This window comes from Eubalaena glacialis, chromosome 3 (assembly GCF_028564815.1).
Source record: "Eubalaena glacialis isolate mEubGla1 chromosome 3, mEubGla1.1.hap2.+ XY, whole genome shotgun sequence".
Taxonomy (NCBI): Eukaryota; Metazoa; Chordata; class Mammalia; order Artiodactyla; family Balaenidae; genus Eubalaena; species Eubalaena glacialis.
Window position 1 is genome coordinate 169,349,164 of NC_083718.1, and position 13,372 is coordinate 169,362,535.

General features: G+C 38.5%; 1 protein-coding gene across 2 annotated transcripts in view; it reads right to left on the reverse strand.

The window, feature by feature from the left end:
* Positions 1 to 994: 994 nt before the first annotated feature.
* Positions 995 to 13,372, reverse strand: part of ZBTB8A (zinc finger and BTB domain containing 8A) — a 53,786-nt gene continuing 41,408 nt past the window's right edge. For both annotated transcript variants that reach the window (XM_061184537.1, XM_061184538.1), the window contains 3 exons: positions 9,147 to 9,967; positions 6,481 to 6,650; positions 995 to 1,710 (listed from right to left, as the gene is read on the reverse strand). In XM_061184537.1, the coding sequence (XP_061040520.1) occupies positions 1,378 to 1,710; positions 6,481 to 6,650; positions 9,147 to 9,966 (1,323 nt within the window). In that variant the 5' untranslated portion in view covers position 9,967 and the 3' untranslated portion in view covers positions 995 to 1,377. The remainder of the gene's footprint in view (positions 1,711 to 6,480; positions 6,651 to 9,146; positions 9,968 to 13,372) is intronic.

Genomic DNA, 13,372 nt, shown 5'->3' on the forward strand with positions numbered 1-13,372 from the left:
ATGCATCTCCAATTTGACTGTAATTTTGGAATGTTTCATAATTCATACAGGGGAGGAGTTAAAACTTAATTTTGTATCCTAGTAGAAAAGTTTGTTTTGAAGAATTATATATAAATTTTATAAACTGCTTAAAGAACTTAGGAGAATAATGTGTTCAAATAGTTTTATATATAAAATTTATATATAAATAACATAAAAACATGTCAATAGGTACTATAGGGACATTACTTAGCACTACTTGAATAACTCTAGTTCAAGATATTATATGTTGTTGAAGATGATTAAATTCCTCTTCTTTCATACTTTCTAATTCTCATAGGCTTCTTTTTATAATTATTGCAGATTGGTGAGGTTTGACTTCACTTCTTCACCATTTCAGGGGACTATTCAGGGAGAGACGGTTGAAAGAGGACTGTTTAAAATCAAAACCTGTCCAGTCACCAGTCCCACCACTTAAACTTTCTGACCTTAATTTCCTCATTTGTAAATCAGAGACAATATTATTTACCTTGCTGATTAGGTGAGGAGATGTGTGAAAAGAGCACTTTATAAGTAATATAGCAGTATATAAATGGAGGAAATTAATCTTAAGAACTGGTAAGAACCTCCAGTTTTCTTTTTTTCTCTAGAGAGGAAGAGAGCTATATAGACAGATCCTCAAAAAACTACCTTGACAGTATTAGTTTCCTGCTTTAAGAAAATGATGTCTGTATATAATCTCTGGTCAGCTTCTATTTTAGAGTTTGTTCTTTTTAAATACTGACTACATAAGAGTAATTTTTAACTTAATGACAAAAGTTTCAAATATGAACGATTTCAAACAGTTTAGGTTTGTTTTCTGCCGTAATTCTAAAACATTTAGGATATTGGAATAATGATAGGTCATTTTCGGTCTGAAGGTAATAGACTAATTAGTTTAGTCAGGTAGGGTGCCAGACCCTTAAATGTGCTCTTACCTCATTCCCTGTGAAAATTCAATAGTGGTAGTTTATATGTTTTTGAAACACCTTGAAATTATCTTATATACAGTTTGGTTGTGGTGAATTTATTTAAAATATTTTCTTTGAAAAAAGTTCACTAAGTAGATCTTCCAATATTAAAAAAAAAGGTATCTCTGTAATAAAAGTAAGAGGATTAATTGTTCATCCATCATGCCAACTCAAGCTAGGTCTTTCTTTCCAGTGCAGCAACAGATTTTAGGGCAACAGAGTTCAGAATGGATACAATGGCCTGTTCAGAAAGCATGCAAGTGATATCAGGTCATTACTTTCAAGTCAGTCTGATAATTTGTTAACCAGACTCTGACCATGGAAAGAGAGAGTTATGGGAAGTCAATGTAAGTTGCAGACATGCCAGATCTGTTGGTTCACATCCCAGCTACCTGATGTTGGGCTTTATTTCCTTTTCTTCTTCTTCTTCACTATCATCAACCTGTTGTATGACCAGATCAGCAGACCCATCCTCTACAATCTCCACGTATGATCTATTCTCATCTTCACCCAAGTGCCATCTGGAATCCTTATCTCCATCTGATGGGGACATAAGATGCTGTTCAGCTTCCAAATCAATGGGGAGGCTGTCTATGCCAACTTCAGCAAGGCACTCATTACAGAGTCTGTAGCGCCTGGTTCCTTCCTGTACCACTTGACCTGTGAGATCAGTCACATGGCGTTTGCATTTTCTGCAGATGAGTTTGCATGCCTGGTGAATCTGTGTAGAGATTTAAATAGTGATAAAAAAAGATTTTTCAAAAGCAGAACAGTTTGATATTCTAAGTACCAATTCATAAATTTAAAATGTTCAAAGCCAAGCGTTAGTATTAAATTAACATCTAGTCATTAGAAAAAAATCACAGGTTTTGGTGATAAATTAATGTCACAGAAATATTAAATACCAGCTTTCTCTAAATAATGTCTATTATGTTTTTATGATTAATATTACACACTTAATAATTTCACATATCCCTTAATCCAATAATATTTTTATATCTGAGGTAACAAGGGACACATTCCCAGAATAATACAAAATAATTGGAAACACTTAATATCTGCCATATACTATTCTAAGGACTTTACATATTTTAATTCAGGGGAAAAAACTCATTTCATTTGAATACTAATACTTTGTTATTTCGCTAGAGAAAGAAAAAATATTGTCCCAAATTTAAATTTATCAAAAAATATTTTTCAATATAAGGATTATTGCCACTTTTATTAATGAAAGATCTAGTAGAAAGAAGACTGGACTAGGAATTGGAAAGCTTGGGTTCTAGTCCTGCTTTTGTCATTTACTAATCTTGTCATTTACTAACCATGTTATCTTGAAGCAAGTAACTTAAAACATTATAAACCTGCTTCCAGGGTGACTGTCAAAATATTTAACAACTGGTAAGGTATGGGCACCACCCAAACAGAATAGAAGCCTGACTATCAGAATGGACACTGGTTATAAACAACCACTATGGTGGTTCTGCTACATATCAGTCTATTATTATTCCTAACTGCTCCGTTATTACTAATAGGGATACAACTCAGGTTGTGTGGACCAAATGAGTTAATATGTGTGAAATGCTTTGGGAAGAAGTTGTAATTGATGAATAATTGTATATTATAGTTAGTAACTTTGTTCAATAGCTGTCAGAGCAATAGATTATAGATTCTAATCTAAAAATTATTACATATAATTAACTGCATATGCTGAATTAATGTTTATGGCATATTCATTTAGATAATGTCAGAATGGTATGAAAGTGGGCCACCAAACACAAATAGTCAAAAAACCCAAGAAAACTAAAGCAGTCTGGTAAAATATCTAAGAAAATGTATGGGACTACCACTCAGTACAGTTATTATCTTCTGCTTAACCACTGACATATTAATCAGTAAATGTTGAAAGTACATAATTTGAGTGTACCTTTATTTCTCCTGAGATAGAATCAGTATTATGGTTATCATATGTGGCATTGTTTTCATTACAAAGTTCTGACACTGATTCATGTTCATCCCCCTCCAAATCCAATACAATTATGAAGACAAAGAAATTAAGTGAAACACTGTAATGTTAAAACTGAAAATATCATCATGAACTCACTATTTTAAAAATATATACCTTCTAGCTCAGAAACAATCTAAAAAGGATGCCCTAATGACAATGAGCACCCTGGGTGTCCAAATTTTGGTTTCTAATTTCATTCCCCACTAAGAGGTACCAAAGCTCCTTTGAGAAATGGCTGATTCCAGTTTTGTGGCAGGGGAAGTACAAGATGAGCCTAGGGCTCTTTTGGAGCCAGAGAACAAGGACACTGAAAATTTAATGGAGTTGTGACAAAAGGACACAAGAGCCAGCTTCAAGGGTCCCCACTGCACAAATTTGAAATTTTGAGTATCAAAAAAATAATAATTGTTATGGATCCAAACACAATGAACCAAGAAAATTCATGAGAACATATGCTATTTAAAAAAACAAAGCCAGAAAAAACTCATATACCATTTGAGGCTACTATTAAATCACTCTTTACTCTGAAAATTGGTAGTTAAAGGGAAATAATTAAACATTTATCTTGCTTCTCCTGTAGGAACCCTATTTCAAAGTAACCAAATAGCCCCAGGTGATGAAGGAAAGCTTTACTTTATAGAATTCCAGCTAATAATATAGAAGGAAGGATAATATTAGTAAATCATTCCACAACTCCAAGTAAAATTAATAATTTGGATAGAGATTACCAATTGGTATTAATACTATTAAATGAATAGTTCATGGGGAAATGGATAGTCATATAATACCAAAATAGTTACACAGAGATTCCTTTCTAATTACAATGCAATGGTGGGATCATAGTATCATCACCCTAATCCAGTGATCAATTGTAACAACATGAATGATGGGTCCACCAGATATGATGCGTCTCCTAATGTGACACAATATGAAACATACAATTTTGTCCTTGATGAAAGTATTTAACTTGAATCCATTAAGCCTTTAGATAAAACTTCTAGTTTTCGGAAAATGCAGGGGGGGATAGAAGAACAAGCTAAAAATGACACCATGTAGAAGCAAGCAGAGAAATCCAGAGGGTAGGATATTTTGTAAAACAATTGGCTCAATATCTTCAGTAAGTCAATGTTATTTTTAAAAAGGCTGGGGGGGCGGCAGGGGCGGGTAGGGAACTATGCTAGCTCAAAAACATATTTAAGGGACCTAACAATGAGATGAGTTCTGGACTGGATTCTGGTTTGGACACACCAGCTATAACTGGTATTTTAGGAAACTATAGGTAAATTTGAACTGTGTAACACATAAAATTTTATTGAGATGGAAAGGTAGAGATTATTCACTAAAGAAAGCAGGTTACAGGGGCTTCCCTGGTGGCGCAGTGGTTAAGAATCCGCCTGCTAATGCAGGGGACATGGGTTCGAGCCCTGGTCCGGGAAGATCCCACATACCGTGGAGCAACTGAGCCCGTGCGCCACAGCTACTGATCCTGTACTCTAGAGCCCATGAGCCACAACTACTGAGCCCATGTGCCACAACTACTGAAGCCCGCACGCCTAGAGCCCGTGCTCTGCAACAAGAGAAGCCACCGCAATGAGAAGCCTGCGCACCGCAAGGAAGAGTAGCCCCCGCTCGCCACAACAAGAGAAAGCCCACGTGCACCAACGAAGACCCAATGCAGCCAAAAATAAATGAATAAAATAAATAAGTCTAAAAAAAAAAAAAAGGTTACAAAATAGCATGTACAGTATGATATCATTTTGGTTAAAAAAACATAAATGCACATGATAAAGTGTTAAGAATGGTAATATCTGGGTGGTAAAAATATGGTATTTTTATTTTCTTATTCTTACGTCTATCTATTTTCTTAGTTTTTATAATGCATACTTATTGCTTTTGTAATAATAAAAGGTTATTTTAATTTTTAAAAATGTAGCTTCAGAGATTAATGAAGGCAGAGAGTTTGTTTTGCTCACTGCCGTATACCTAGCTCTTAGAAAAGGGTCTGGTACATAGTAGGTACTCAATATATATTTGTTGGATGAATACCTAGAAAGCTATGCATCAAGTGACCAATACCCTTCCAAATTAAAAGGAGCTCGTATAAATGGAATAAAAGTATGGGTAATAGAACATCAATTTTGGAAAAAATTTTTGCTGCAAGATGAACAGCAGAATAATTCCAATGTCACTACCTTATTTATTTTTATTTTTTAAAATTTATTTATTTATTTTTGGCTGTGTTGGGTTTTCGTTGCTGTGTGCGGGCTTTCTCTAGTTGTGGCGAGCAGGGGCTACTTTTCGTTGCGGTGCACGGGCTTTTCATTGCGGTGGCTTCTCTTGTTGCGGAGCACGGGCTCTAGGCCCGCGGGCTTCAGTAGTTGTGGCTTGCGGGCTCCAGAGCGCAGGCTCAGTAGTTGTGGCTTAGTTGCTCCGCAGCATGGCATGTGGGATCTTCCCAGGCCAGGGCTCGAACCCGTGTCCCCTGCATTGGCAGGCGGATTCTTAACCACTGTGCCAGCAGGGAAGTCCCGTCACTACCTTATTAAACCACCAGAGCACTGAACAGAAAATTCCCTGAGATTTTTCTGACTGCTGACAGTCCAGTCCCTGATTGAGAGTCGCTCTATTGCCCACCTCACTCCGTTCCTTGAGGAGACCAGAGAAACTGGAGAGACACTAGAAAGAGGCTGTAGTGGAGAGAGGTCAGACAGCAGAAACTAGACTGACAACCTACCAGATAAGGATTCAAGAATCACTAGCAGATGCTGAATATCTGAAGTGGTGATTCTGACATAGACATTTAAAAAGTTTTAAACATTTTAAAAGTTTACATTGTCTTTGGCTCTGAAAAAAACGGGATATAAAAATAATAGATTTTAAGTGAACTGAAATGGATATTCAAAAGAATATCTCTTACTTCAAGGTTTCAGAGGAGAAAAACAAACCTACTTTAAAAAATATAGGGCTTCCCTGGTGGCGCAGTGGTTAAGAATCTGCCTGCCAATGCAAGGGACACGGGTTCGAGCCCTGGCCTGGGAAGATCCCACATGCTGTGGAGCAACTAAGCCCGTGCGCCACAACTACTGAGCCTGCGCTCTAGAGCCCGTGAGCCACAACTACTGAGCCCACGTGTCACAGCTACCGAAGCCCGTGCACCTAGAGCCCGTGCTCCGCAACAAGAGAAGCCACGACGATGAGAAGCGCGCACTGCGAAGAAGAGTAGCCCCCGCTCGCCGCAACTAGAGATAGCCCACGTGCAGCAACGAAAGACCCAACACAACCAAAAATAAAAAAACAAATAAATAAATAAATTTTAGAAGTATATAAAATTATGCATTATGTGCAAAGTAAAAACATTAAATTGGAAAAATTGTTTAATATTGCAGAGCTGTGTGAAAAGATTTTCCTCAGTGAACTAGATTATCCTAAAGCAGATAAATGCATGTATTTCCTAAGAAGTAAAATGATGAAAAATCATATACATACTGTTCGAAAATGGCTACTTAGATGGTCTAGCCGGCTAAATCTTTTCCCACAAGCTTGACAGGGATAGGGCCTTTCTCCTGTGTGACAACGAAGGTGGCGCTTGAGGTCTGCCTTCCGCTTTACCACATGTGTGCAGTACGGGCACTTGAACCTCATCCTGGGCAGGTCATCTGTCAAGAGACAGTTTGATTAAGTCACTGGAAAGTTCATAATCGCCATTCTGATTAACATCAAGAATCCAAAAGGGGCTGCCGAGTCCAATCTCGGAAAGGTAGGCAACAAGGAGAAGGAAGAAATTTTATAAAGACTAGATTGTCAGTGTAATCCTAAGTATAGAACCGTAACTTCAGGATTTGATATATCTACAAAGTCTGGGTAGATTTAGACTCCCACTCATCTTTTTATTTAGTGGCATAAAGTCACTAGATTTAAGTAAAGCAGTAGTACTAGATTTTAAAACTACAGACACAACCCAGGGTCTTTACACTTTTAAGTAACTTGTTTTATTTACATGGGTTTATCCCCCAGCTCTTACTTTTCTTTTAAAAAAATTTTTTAATCGTTCCACCTGGGCAGGATTCTGACTCACAGGCATTCAGTCAAAATCCTACAGATGGTAGCATCGCCCCATTGGCTCCGCAGCCAAGCACACACACCAGATGTCTGAACCCCCTTGCTCTTACTTTTCATACAGCTGTACTGCTTTTCTTTTAAAGGTAAAAAGTGTCAAGGATCTTTAATCGTTTGTTTTAAAACTCACACATATTCAAAATGTTAGTTGTGGTTGGAGGCAAACCTTCTCAATTTAACAGCAGTTAAGTTCAGCTGTTCATTATTGAAGTTAGATTTAAATAACCTAGAGTTACAAAAGTGCAAAGCCCAAGAAAGGATAACTTTGTTGCTGTTTTAAAATACAACAAATATTTCCCATTTTTGCTCTGTTATTTCTGTCTGCCTTGGTCAATGGTAGAGCACCGCAGCATTTTCAGAAAGCTCTATAATATGATACAGTTTCATGTATTTTCATTTTAGTATCCTACAGGAAAATGTGATTAGTAAAAATCAATCAGGTTGCCTATTATTTTTAAATGTTATCTATAACCAAATTATTTTCTAAAATTTACATGACAACCAGGGAAATGTGAATATTGATTGGCTTTTAGTAATATTAAGGACTTGTTAATTTTGTTTAGGTATGATAATAATGGTATTGTAGTTTTTTTTCTAAGACTATATTTTAGGGACACATTCTGAAATATTTACACATGAAAACATATGATGTCTGAGATTTGCTTAAAAATGGGAGTGGTGGGGGGCAGAGGTACAGATGAAACAAGACTGGTCATGAGTGGGACTGGGTAATGGGTGCATGGGGGTTAATTAGACTACTCTCTTTACTTTTTTTTTTTTATTTTAATTAATTAATTAATTTATTTTTATTTTTGGCTGTGTTGGCTCTTCGTTTCTGTGCGAGGGCTTTCTCTAGTTGTGGCAAGTGGGGGCCACTCTTCATCGCGGTACGCGGGCCTCTCACTATCGCGGCCTCTCTTGTTGCGGAGCACAGGCTCCAGACGCGCAGGCTCAGTAGTTGTGGCTCACGGGCCTAGTTGCTCCGCGGCATGTGGGATCTTCCCAGACCAGGGCTCGAACCCGTGTCCCCTGCATCAGCAGGCAGATTCTCAACCACTGCGCCACCAGGGAAGCCCCTACTCTCTTTACTTTTATATATATTTGGAATTTTTCTAAAATTAAAAAATTTAAATATATCATCTAAATCTTTTTTTTTAACATCTTTATTGGAGTATAATTGTCATCTAAATCTTATACTCTGCAAGAGTTTAATTTTATCATAATTTTCCTTTAAATTCACATGTAAACTATTAAGCAAATTTGCTAACTGATTAATTGGTGGGGGGAACTGGATGATATACATTTCTAATCCCTGTTCTCTACTTTGAAACTATCAGCCTCCAATAATATCTCTGCATTTTACTACTGTCATAAAAATGAGATGCCTCATGGTGTTGCAGAGATACAGTATCAATATTATATGTTGTATTAGTTAAGTTTTTAAAAATTATGTATTTATATCTTAATAAAATCAGATTTAGTTTAATTTCTTTTCGATACTGGGTCTGTGAACCTTTACCAATATGTATGGTTGCTCTATTTAACTTTTCTGTATAAAAATACTGCTCCTGAGTGAATACTCAGAAAAAAAAGTAAACTATTTAAAGTGAAAATATGATGTATAACTGAATCACTTTGCTGTACACCTGAAACTAACACAACATTGTTAATCAACTATACTCCAATATAAAATTTTAAAAAATAAAGTGAAAATATGTGTCTTAAGGATTGAACCATTTTACAAAAGAGCTTTAAACATTTAACAGTAATCTAATTGCCCACAGATAAGCAGGTTTGGAAATTCATGGGTTTCTGACCCTCAGAACTCTATTGTTTTGACTTCATTAAATTTATCCAGTATTATAATTTTTAAAATTTGTGTTTTATGTATAGATTTCATTAGAGAAGTATGACTTAAAAAAGATCACTTGTTTCAACTGCCCATAACACCTAATAGTAAGGGCATGTTGAGATAGGATTGATTTACATCAGAGTCTTGGAACCTGACTGAGGGGACTGATTCTCTTTCTGGGTACCTGGAAAACTTCTTGATGTGACATCAGATCCTTGACCATACTGATAGCCAACAGGAGTAGAGTCCATTTCCGCATCCATTTGTGCCTGTTCTTCAGATTGCGAAATGTGGCTGGAAGAATCAGATGTTCGTGCTTCTCGTTTGCTTGACTTATAATGAGCCATTTCAGAAGGCTGTGACAACCTCAAATGTTTGGATTTTTTAATGGAATCTTTCCTTTGTTCATGCTTGGCCAGAGGCTGTTGAGTATTCCTTTGGGAGGCTGGATGGTAATTATACTTACTCCAAGATTTCCCACTTATACCTGTTCCTTGATCTGGGCTTAGGTGAGAATGTGGAGATCTGCTTTCATCTTGCCAGCCGCCGCTATAAAAAGAGGAGCGTTCTATACCATCACAACTGGCATTTTTATCCGAAAGGCTGAAATAGCGATCCTTTTCTTTTTCACTAATGTCTAATGAAGATTTAATAAAGGTCTTACATACACTAATGACATCAGTCATCTGAAGGAAGCTAGCAGCGGACATCACTTCTATGACATTCTGACCTGTGAGAGAGAGCTTGCCGGAATAGACAAAGTCCAGGATAACTGTAAAAGTGTCAGGGGAGAAAGCCTGAAATGTCGCTGTGGTTGGCTGACTTGTCTCCTTGGAGTTCTGAGAAAGAAGCATTTTAAAGTAGCCGCTACTAGCAAATAATACATTTCGATGGGCTTTAAAGACCTTTCCTTCAACCAGAATACTGCAGTCACAAAATACATCCTGCCTGCGCTGCTCATTCAGTTGTTGCAGGAGGTGAGACTGATGAGAGGAGATCTCCATTCTGAAGAGGAAAAGACACAGTGGTTACCAAAATCGGAGTAACACTGCTTCTCTGAGTCAAGTAAAATGACAGTCAGAAACCTCTGTCCTTTTTCCATTAAAAACACTTTCTCCTTAGAGAATATCGTCTCCAAGACACAGAAGATAATGGGTTTCAGGATATTATGTAAGACTCTACTCTTAGTTAGTTACTAGATTTTTAGACAATTATTTGTTCAGTCACCGAACCTGACTGAGCATCTTCTATAAATCAGGCCTTCTGCTACATATGGTGAACTAAACAGGCTTGATTCTTGCCTCCATGTAGTTTTTAATCTAGATGGGTACCAGCTTGAAACAAATACTCATATGAAGTTATAAATGACAAGTTAAGTGCTAAGACAGAAGGAGCGTGCTCTTAGTATAAAAAGGTGAACTAGTTTAGATTGGGATGGAGAGGGTTAGGGAATACCTCTCCAAGAAGTCACATTTAAGCTGAGACCTCAAAGGCGACTAGGAATTAGCCAGGTGAAGAATGAAGGGAGAGATTTCTGATTCCAGCAAAATGGTGGTCTAGAAAGTGCTGAAACTTTGCTGTCACAAATCTCTAGAGATGCTGGCTAAAATATAGCCAAAGCTTTAAACATGTATGGCTGAGCTGCTGGGGCAGCAACATGGGCTCCGGTTTTTATCAGTAACAGAAATTGGAACTCTCTAAGGATTCAACCGTAATGAAAAAGGACTAGTAAACTTGGCCCCGAAGTCCAGGGAAAAAGCAAAGAAAGTTTGTCTTTGCAGGGCCTTGGTTGGGAAGAAAAAAATCCCTAGGTGAGATACCAAACCCAAGGTTGTGCTTTGTGAGGTTCTGGAGTCCAAATTTATTTTACCTGCTTGGTGTGGGAAACCTCAAACTGAAAAATTAACATGAGAATTAGTCCTGGGCTGGTGGTGTCTGTGGGGACACCTTGCAGAAGCAAATGCCAAACTGCTCAGGAGGGAAGCTCTCAGAACCCAGGCCAGGTGGGAAATAAGCTCTGCTTAAACTGAGCTCAGTCATTCCCGTCTCTGTACAGAGTGGATCATTTCCAATATTGTACCACCATGATGTCTAATATGGCCTATCGTAAAAACTCCCCTTGATTTCACATCTATTTCTGGCTACTACTCCATTTCTCTGCTCCCTTTACACAGAGTTCATTGAAAGAGTTTTTTGTCTTGGTTTTTTCATTTGCTATCTTCACTTCTCCCATTCTAATCAGGTTTCCATCCCCATCCATCAAAACCCATTTTTTGAAAGATCATTAGTAACCTGCATGTTGTCAAATCCAATGGTCACTTCTTTGTCCTCATTTTACTGACACAGTGGATCACTCTTTTCATCCTGAAACACTTGTTGCACTTACTTGGCTGCCAGGACACCACTCCTTCATGGTTCTTCTCCTATTGCTCACTCCTCAGTCTCCTCTCCTGGCTCTTCCTTGTCTAAGCTCTAAGTGCTTTGGGATTCAGGACATGCTACCCCCAAGATGGCACCTTGGCATATTGAATATTTTGAATGGAAGGAGTCTGAGTAAACAGCAGAAGCAGGAAGGTCACTCTGACACCCCCTCCCTTTTCCGCTGCAACAGATCACAAAACCCTCAGGTGAGAGGTGTCCACCCTACACCCAGAGGAAAGGAGCCTCCTTATCTCAGAAGACAAAGGGACGCTGAGAAGACTCTGAACAAACAGGCTTTGCTGGGTGTGCCCCAGTTTTCTAACCTTACCTCTTACTCCTTATTCTACCACATTCTTCCATGACTCTCCACTCTTCACCAAGCCTAGCATAAAAATACTCAGGTCTGTCTCTTCGGGCCTTCATTTCTTTATGAAGCCTTCTGTGTCATGTAAAATTTATATTGAGTAAATTTGTATGCATTTCTCCTGCTAATCTGTTAGTTTGATTTTCAGACACAGCCCGGAAGAAGGTCAAGGAAAATTTCTTCTCCCCTACAGCTGGAATGTCCCAGGCCTCAGGGCTCAGACCTCTCCTCTACTTATATCATTCCCTAGGTGAGCCCATCCAGTCTCATAGCTTTAAATACCATTTTACATATCTAGCCCCTGACCTCTTCCCTGAACCTCAGACTCAAATTATCTGTTTATCTGCATCTCCACTTAGATGTTTAATAGGCATCCTGAGCTCAACAGATCCCAAACCACTCTTAATTCATCCTCATCTTAAACCTGCCTTTCCTACAGGCTTATCCGTCTCAGGAAATGGTAACTCCATTCCACTTATTTAGACCAAAAACATGAAGAGTCATCTTTGACTGTGTGTTGTCAGCTTTACCTTCAAAACAAATCCAAAATCCTACCACTTCTGTGCTACTGCTGTTACCACTTCACTCCATCACCTATTATCAACAGCCTCCTAATTAGTCTCCTTGCAACTTCAGTCTAGCCTGAATACAGCAGCCATGGTGACGCTTCTGAAACACGAGTGAAATCATGTTACCTCTCTGTACAAAACTCTCCAAAGAAAGGTTCCCCACCCAACCCCAAAGTTCTTCTCATGACCTACACCATCTGCATCCTGCCCCTCCTGGTACCTCTCTTCCCGCATCTCTTCTGCTCTACCCCTCACACGCTGCAATCCAGCTCCAAAGACCTCTGCTTGTTCCCAAACATTCAAGGCATGTTCCTGTCATGCAGCCTTGTACTTGCTATGCCTTCTGCTTGGAAATGCTTCCTCCAGATATACACATAGCTCACATTCTCACATTTTCTAGGTTTCTGCTCAAATGTCACCTTATCCTTTACCATTTCCTTTACCATTAGCCAGGTGAAGAATGAAGGGAGAAGATTTCTTCTCCCTTTACCATTCTTTTTAAAAAAATTAATTAATTAAAATAAATTAATTTAAATAAAGGCTTTCCTTTGCCATTCTTTTTAAATTAATTAATTAGTTAATTTTTGGCTGCGTTGGGTCTTCATTGATGTGCGCAGGCTTTCTCTAGTTGAGGCAAGAGGGGGCTACTCTTCGTTGCAGTGCGCAGGCTTATTGCAGTGGCTTCTCTTGTTGTGGAGCACAGGCTCTAGAGCGCAGGCTCAGTAGTTGTGGTGCATGGGCTTAGTTGCTCCGTGGCATGTGGGATCTTCCCAGGCCAGGGCTCAAACCCGTGTCCCCTGCATTGGCAGGTGGATTCTTAACCACTGCACCACCAGGGAAACCCCCTTTACCATTCCATGTAAGAACCTCCTCCCACTCTCTGTCCCCTTACTCGTTTACTCTTTGTTTTCTCCTACTAGAATTTAAGGTCCAAGAGAGCAGAGTTTGCCTGTTTTGTTTACTTATATATTCCCAGCTCCTTGAACAGCACTTGAGCAAACAACAGCTGCTCAATCAATGCTGCTGAATGAATGAGTCAAAAATATTAAAAGACAC